The 8,160-nt window shown below is 37.3% G+C and overlaps 1 protein-coding gene across 2 annotated transcripts; it reads left to right on the top strand.

The window, feature by feature from the left end:
• On the top strand, positions 1-6,534 carry LOC132641229 (putative ABC transporter C family member 15). 2 transcript variants are annotated; one of them, XM_060358142.1, is made up of 11 exons: positions 1-151; positions 294-1,198; positions 1,351-2,774; positions 2,864-2,950; positions 3,045-3,644; positions 3,768-3,932; positions 4,151-4,445; positions 4,708-5,228; positions 5,313-5,376; positions 5,509-5,748; positions 6,071-6,534. In XM_060358142.1, exons 2-11 carry the CDS (start codon positions 364-366, stop codon positions 6,172-6,174), a joined length of 4,335 nt encoding a protein of 1,444 aa, XP_060214125.1. In that variant the 5' UTR covers positions 1-151; positions 294-363; the 3' UTR covers positions 6,175-6,534. The 2 variants fall into 2 exon arrangements, with proteins under 2 accessions (XP_060214125.1, XP_060214126.1); XM_060358143.1 differs by lacking the exon at positions 1-151 and having other exon boundaries at positions 195-1,198.
• The last annotated feature ends 1,626 nt before the right edge of the window (positions 6,535-8,160 follow it).

The following is an 8,160-nucleotide window of genomic DNA, read 5'->3' as shown; positions in this document are numbered from 1 at the left end:
TTTATATATGGGCAAATACATAAACTAGAATTCTTTCCATAATTTCATTCACTATTCTGTTTGATTCTCACTTCTCAGATTCCTCTTCATCATCATTCCACCAAACTTTCAAAAGGGCCACGTGCTTTTTTCTTCATAGTACTTTTTATAGGTTGTTTTTTCTATCTCTGCTTTTGTATTATTTTATATGAATTTTAATACAATTCTGGATGGATATTTGTACTTTCCTAGTATACATTGTATTTATTTTGGCATAGCTTTTTAAAAAATAATTCTTGCCTTTTGTGCTGCAGGTTCTTTTATATACTGTTTTAAGGGCTGAGTTGAAAAGTGGGATTTTCTTGAGTTTTGGTCTCAACCAAGATGGACATAACTTTGAGGGCAACCAATGTGGTATTTTTCTTGCTGTTACTCATATGTTTCATACTAGATTTTTTCAAGAATAATGGAGGAGAAGGAGAAGAAGAGAGTTTTGTAGAAATAAAGGAGAGAAGAAAATCCACATTTTTCAACAAGATTACAATTTTAGTGAATTTTTCAATAGCCCTTTCTTACTTGGGGTTTTGTCTCCATGAATTCTGGAAGTTGAGAACTTTTGTGTTTGAAGAGTCTGTTTTTTCTGTCATGACATGGAGTCTAGCAAGTGTAATTGCAGCCTACTCATTATTCAGAGAGAAAAGGTGGCCATTATTACTAATCATATGGTGGGTCTTTGCAAGTATAATTGATATACTTTTAGTCTCATTTCATCTCCTTAACCATTATAATATATATACAAAAGCCCCACATTTTCTGCCCAAGGCATATATAATTGATTTTGCTTCCCTACCACTGTCAATTATCCTATGTTTCAATGCCTTGCCTGCTTGTTCTCCCAAGAAAAACAGTGAAACTGAACAGCCATTACTTCAGAAAGAAGTAAATAGACATGTTTTTCAGCATGATGATGCATTTTCAAATGCTGGTATTTGGAGCCAAATCACATTCAGGTGGCTTAATCCACTATTCAAGAAGGGTCATGAGGAAAAGCTGAGAGTAGAGCACATACCTTCAATTCCTCACTCTGAGACCTCTAATGAAGCTTCTTCTTTGTTGGAAGACGCGCTTCGGAAAAAAAAGAAAGCTTCTACTTTCTCCCTCCCCGATGGCATACTGCATATGATTTGGAGACCACTTGCTTATAATGCAGTTTTTGCAGGTAATTCTTGATTTTTTTCATCACTCAAATAATCAGAGAATCTATGCGTAGAAAACTTTTTTGTTACCGGTGTGACGTCTATTCCAGATTTCGTGCACCTCGACTATGCTTAGCAAACTAATTACATGCTTCTGTTTTTTTTGTTTATGTAGGAGTCAACACAATTGCATCCTATACTGGGCCTTTGCTCATAACAAGCTTTGTGAAATTTTTGTCTGAAAAGAAGGATGAGTCCAATTGGCAAGAAGGAATGATTTTGGCCTTCACCTTCTTCTTTGCCAAAACAATAGAGTCACTGTCCCAAAGGCAATGGTATTTTGGAGCTCACCGGATTGGTGTTCGAGTCAGAGCATCTTTGATGGCATTGATATATAAAAGAACTCTGTCCATCAAGTATGGTGGTACAAGAGATGGAAAGATCATAAACTTCATCAATGTTGATGTTGAGAGAATTGGAGACTTTTGCTGGTATATTCATGGAGTTTGGTTGCTTCCTGTTCAGGTTATATTTGCCCTGCTTATCTTGTACAGGAACCTGGGTGCTGCTCCCTCTGCTGCTGCTCTTCTTTCGACCATATTCGTGATGGTGAGCAACACACCACTTGCCAATATGCAAGAGCAGCTCCACTCAAAGATAATGGAAGCGAAGGACGTGCGAATCAAAACCACTTCAGAGACCTTGAAAAGCATGAGAGTCTTGAAACTGCACTCATGGGAGTCCACTTTCTTGAAGAAGCTGCTTCAACTCAGAGAAAATGAGAGAGGTTGGCTTAAGAGATACCTTTATACATGTTCTGCTGTGGCTTTCCTCTTTTGGGCTTCACCAACACTAGTTTCAGTTGTGACCTTTGGTGTTTGTATCATTCTAAAAACACCATTAACATCAGGAGCGGTTCTCTCAGCGCTCGCAACTTTCAGGATCCTACAAGAACCAATTTACAACTTGCCCGAGCTGATTTCCATGGTTGCTCAGACAAAGGTTTCAGTTGATAGGATTCAAGACTTCATGAAAGAGGAGGATCAAAAGAAGTTAACAAGCTATCATACTCCTAATACTTCTCAAGTGGCGATCGAACTTGAACCAGGAGAGTACGCTTGGGGCACAAATGAGTCCAAGAAATCAACAATTAAGATAACTGAGAAAATCAGGATTATGAATGGATGGAAAGTAGCAATCTGTGGTTCAGTGGGATCGGGAAAGTCAAGTTTACTCTGTAGTATTATGGGAGAGATTCCTAGGATTTCTGGATCTAGCATTAAGACTAATGGTTCGAAGGCATTTGTACCACAGAGTGCTTGGATCCAGACGGGCACTGTTAGAGACAATGTTTTGTTTGGCAAGGAAATGAATAAGGCTCGTTATGATGATATTGTTGAACGATGTGCTTTGAAACGTGACATTGAAATGTGGTCTGATGGAGATCTGAATTCGGTAGGAGAAAGAGGAATGAACCTAAGTGGTGGACAAAAGCAAAGAATTCAGCTGGCAAGAGCTATTTATAGTGATTCAGACATTTGTCTGCTGGATGACCCTTTCAGTGCCGTTGATGCACAAACTGGAGCTCATATGTTCAAGGCAAGTACTACACACCTGCTTCTGTAGAACGTTTTTGTTCAGTTATCTAGTTGCTCTTATTTGTGTTAAACCCCTTCATCATATTGCAGAAATGCCTACTCCAACTACTACATAGTAAAACAGTTGTTTATGCCACTCACCAGTTGGAATTCTTAGATACTTCTGACCTCATCCTGGTAAGTTGAAACTATTTTGAGCTATTGGTTTTTGGTTGATTGAAACGAACTAGGAAAGTATATCTTAGTTTTGCTGCTTACCGGATATGCTTAGGTAATGAAAGACGGAAGAATTGTTCAATCAGGAAAGTATAACGAGTTGATTGCAGACCCTGATGGTGAGCTCCTAAGGCATATGGAGGCTCACAGTAAGTCAATACATCAGGTGAACCCTTCTCAAAAATGCAGCTGCTTAACCAAGGGTAAGCACCAGAATAACCAAAGTGAAGTCGAAGAGTGTTTTGAAGATCTTACCTGTGACAACAGAATCTTAGGAAGAACTCAGCAGGAGGATGCAGTCTCAGGTCGAGTTAAATGGAAAGTTTACTCGACCTTTGTCACCTCGGCGTATAAAGGGGCCCTTGTACTTCCAGTCCTTCTATGTCAAGTTCTCTTCCAGGGACTGCAGATGGCAAGCAACTACTGGATTGCATGGGGAACAGAAGAAGAAGGCAGGGTTACAAGGGAGAGATTAATTGGAATATTCGTGCTTATGTCAGGAGGAAGCTCTTTTTTCATCTTAGGAAGAGCAGTTATGCTTTCAACTATTGCAATTGAGACTGCTCAGAAGCTCTACATTGGAATGATCACATCACTCTTCCGAGCGCCCTTGTCATTCTTCGACTCCACCCCTTCCAGCAGAATTCTCAATAGGGTGAGTGTAGAAGATGAAATGATCTATTTGTCTTGAAATGTGTCTATATTCAGGTCTTTGTTACTAAAAACATGACTTTCTGGCTGCATCCTGAACTTCAATTATTTTTTTCTTGCTTGTCAGTCTTCTACGGACCAAAGCATTGTGGACACAGATATTCCATATAGATTGGCTGGACTAGCATTTGCTCTTATTCAATTATTGAGCATTGTTGTCCTTATGTCCCATGTTGCCTGGCAGATCTTTTTTCTCTTCCTTCTAATACTTGCCATCTCCATGTGGTATCAGGTAATAAGAAGCTCAACCTCAAGTTACTTTTGTTCCCATTGACTTTTAGCCGCAAGAAATTCACTTTCTTACTGAGTGCTGTAAAGTAGACTGAAAGAGCATGGAGCATATTTCTTTTAAATATTTCTTTTGTATCACTGCTAAATTAGAATGCAAACAATGGATATTTACTTCTCATAAGTATGGTCTTAGTGCTAATAATACAATTCTTACTACAGGCATATTACATTACCACTGCTAGAGAACTGGCAAGGATGATCGGCATTCAGAAAGCTCCAATCCTGCATCATTTCTCTGAATCTCTCACCGGTGTAGCAACAATTCGTTGTTTTAATCAGGAAGACCGATTCTTGAATAAGAATTTAAATCTCATCGATAACTATTCTCGTGTTGCCTTTCACAACTCTGCTACAATGGAATGGCTCTGCGTTCGAATTAACTTTCTCTTCAATCTCATATTCTTCTTTCTTCTCGTCATCCTGGCACACCTTCCACGGAAGGCTATCGACCCCAGTAAGCTTTTATTTCTTCTCCATTTCCTTATCATGAGTCCAGTTTAACACATTTTGCTTCCACTTGGCCAAGGAGCAGTTAGTCAACTAAATCCCAGGCAGCTGCATGAGTAGACATAAGAAACAAATCTTAGATATAAGAATTTACAAAAAGTGAAGAAGTCAAAGTCATGCACCTGAAAGTCTCTGATAATGTTTTTTTCTTACTTCCATTGTGATAAATGGTTTCAGTGTGTGATGTCACATGTCTCGTCTGTTTGCAGGTTTAGCAGGACTAGCAGCTACCTATGGCTTAAATCTTAATGTTCTTCAAGCTTGGGTTATATGGAACCTTTGCAATGTTGAGAACAAAATGATCTCAGTTGAGAGGATACTTCAGTTTAGCGATGTTCCTAGCGAAGCTCCACTGATAATTGAAAAGTCCAGCCCGAAACTCGATTGGCCTCTAAAAGGAAGAATTGAGATTAAAGATCTTCATGTGCAATACAGCCCTGATCTCCCAAGAGTTCTAAAAGGTATAACCTGCACCTTTCCTGAGGGAAAGAAAATTGGTGTAGTTGGAAGAACAGGTAGTGGGAAGTCTACTTTGATCCAAGCTCTCTTCAGGGTTGTGGAGCCATCCGAAGGATGCATCCTTATCGATGGAATAGACATTTCAAAGATTGGTTTGCAAGACCTCAGGTCTAGGTTGAGTATAATACCACAAGATCCAACTTTGTTCCAAGGAACAATTAGGACTAATCTTGATCCATTACAAAAACATTCGGATCATGATATCTGGGAGGTAATGTTCTGGACTTCTTTTTCTTGGTTTTATTCGACATAGTATGACTGTGTAAATTACTATTAGAATGGTTTCATATTTCAGGTCTTGAACAAATGTCATTTAGCTAATATAGTAAAGCAGGATCCAAGGCTTCTTGATGCACCAGGTACAAATACTAGGTTCTGTGGTTTGAACCCACCTTTTTATTCCAACCTATAAAAGAACTTCAAAATGCATAAACATTTGGAAAGGGAAACAAATGATCTTCAAATTAATGACCAAGAATTTTATGCTGCAGTTGCAGAAGACGGAGAAAACCTGAGTGTGGGTCAAAGGCAGATTGTGTGCTTAGCTCGGGTGTTGCTACAGAAAAGAAGAATATTGGTACTTGATGAAGCTACTGCTTCCGTGGATACAGAAACAGACAATGTCATTCAGAAAACCATAAGAGAAGAAACAGATGGATGTACAGTTATAACGGTAGCACATCGGATACCCACAGTCATCGATAATGATCTTGTTCTAGTTCTTGGTGAAGGTAAAGATACAGAGCCTAACACCACAAGCACACACAAAAACAGCACAAGCAAGTAAATTAAGTACATGTTAATATGATAAGTTTCAAGTCTAGCTGGTAAGATAACAATCGTAAGGATACAGTAACAGTTCGAGTGATAAAAATATCAACCTCTTGTGTACAACTGCATGACAATCATAGTTGCAGAGATATATAGTGCAACCATTAACCACCAAAGCCACCTAAGAACTGAAAAAGATAAAGATATAGAACAACTGAGAGTAGACATATACTATTCGAAACGGATTATAGTGCCTGACAAAATCCATCTTGTTTGATGCAGGAAAAATTCTCGAGTTTGATACACCAAACCAGTTATTGAGGAACAGCTCTTCTGCATTTTCAAATTTGGTGGCAGAATTCTTGCGGCGATCATCCAAGGGATAGCGTAAAAGCATAGCACTAGGTACATGTGATAGTACAGCTAGTTTCAATCCTCTAAAGGAACGAATCACTGGTTCAATCTGCCAATATTAATGTGGCATTGACATCAAGAAATAGAGCAAGTTGAGCAGCTATAAATGAAGTAATTCAATTACTTTACAGCAGCCACTTCTTACAAGTACACACCTCATAACTGCTAACCAAAGGTGACATGAAGCCTGTAGGATATCTACAGTGGTTTTTCTTAATCCTTAACTCATAGTTCATGTACTTAATTAGTTACTTGTTGAGTTTTTTTTGGCTGAAGGTTAATTTTTTGATGTAACATTAGCTTGAATAGAGTTTTCTGTGGTTCATCTGGCACCTAGTTGATCCTTGACCTGGATCAAGCTGTAAGCTGAATTCTGTCTGAATCTGGGGTAAATTTTAGATGGTCACTTAACTATAACTTTTTTTCACAAAAGTCACTTAACTATAGTTTCTAATACAAAAGTCACTTAACTTTGAGTATACTAACACAAAAGTCACTAACCATTTTCTGCTGTCACTGTATGATAACTCATTTTTTACTATCTTTTTCCTTTAAAAAAAATCTAATTGGTAAAACTTAATTAGAAAGGTTCAACCTGAGCCGACCAAAAACCCATATGAAGAAAGTAAATAACCTTTCATATTCTTCCATTTCCCCTACCATTTTAACATGTTTGGTTTGAAATAATACTAGGTAATTCGTCTAGCTACCCAAGTCAATTAAAATTACTGTTCTTACTTTTATACCATGACCAAATTAAACAGGGTATGGCATCATCTTGTATAACAAGATTTTCGATAATGAAACAGTTAGGGGTGAATTCATTTAGCATAGTGAATTTATTTCTTCCTATTTCTGCAGTTACAATCCTATATTTGCTAAAAAGTGCAAATAAATTGCTGAAGAATAAAATCCTGATAAATGAAGAACTTGATATATGAAGAAAATCTTGTTATACAACATCTTGCTAAATAAATTCACTCTTGATCGGGTTGAACCTTTTTTGATTAATTTTTTAGTTATTACTCCCTCCGTCTTAATATATATGAAACTCTTTTCTTTTTAGTTAGTCTAAAAAAGAATGGCATCTTTCTATATTTGTGTAACAATTCAACTTTAAATTACCTTTTTACTCTTAATGAAATGGTTTCTAGTCACAAATCTATGGTTTGTTTCAAATCACAAATTTCAAAATCTTTCTTTATTTCTTAAACTTCGTGTCCAGTCAAACACCTTCGTATAAAATGTGACGGAGCCAGTAGATTTTTTTTTTTTAAAAGGAGAAAAAATGAGGTATCTCCGTAAAGTGGTTTAGTGACACCGAAAAGTGGTTTTGTGACTTTTGTGTTAGTATACTCAAAGTTAAGTGACATTTGTGTTTGAAACGATAGTGTTATATCCCGTATTTTGCACGTTCGGATAAATTGGGATAATCAAGACAAGTTAAGGACAAGGCTACAATTTTATCTTGTTTAATATATAAGTTGTTCATGAAAATATTGATGCGGAAATATTGAGGAAGGCTAAGGGCAAAATTGAAAATTTGAAGAATAGTTTCATAAATTGCAAATTGTCATGAAATAAAAGTGGGCTTGGAATAAAAAGAAAAAAAAATGGGCTTGAATTAATTGGCCAAGGTGGCCGTCCACCTTAATGGGCCAAGGCCCATGTGAGAGCCCATTACATGCTATTAAAAGATGACAAAGTCATCTTATTTATCATCTTCACTTTAGAAAGTTCAAGAAAATTTGAGAGACAAAAAAATGAAGGGCCATTCGGCCAAGGTGCTCAAAAATTGAGCCTTCAATTTTGATCCCAAAAAAATATTTCCTCCTAGCATTCCTACTAATTTGAAGGTCCTCTTTAACGTGGTATAATTGTTGAGGCAAGAATCCCTCCCTTTGTTGCAAGTTCACAACCCTAGCCAAGTGAGAAGTTGAAGGAAAAAGGTAAGATTT

The sequence above is a fragment of the Lycium barbarum genome, chromosome 5, assembly GCF_019175385.1.
Source record: "Lycium barbarum isolate Lr01 chromosome 5, ASM1917538v2, whole genome shotgun sequence".
NCBI lineage: Eukaryota > Viridiplantae > Streptophyta > Magnoliopsida > Solanales > Solanaceae > Lycium > Lycium barbarum.
This window is presented reverse-complemented; position numbering and strand designations above follow the sequence as displayed.

Coding starts and splice junctions, on each gene's coding strand:
- LOC132641229 (XM_060358142.1), top strand. CDS start 364: ATGGACATAACTTTGAGGGCAACCAATGTGGTATTTTTCTTGCTGTTA. Junction 4,446..4,707: donor ACGGAAGGCTATCGACCCCA/GTAAGCTTTTAT, acceptor GTCTGTTTGCAG/GTTTAGCAGGACTAGCAGCT. Junction 5,377..5,508: donor AAGGCTTCTTGATGCACCAG/GTACAAATACTA, acceptor TTTATGCTGCAG/TTGCAGAAGACGGAGAAAAC.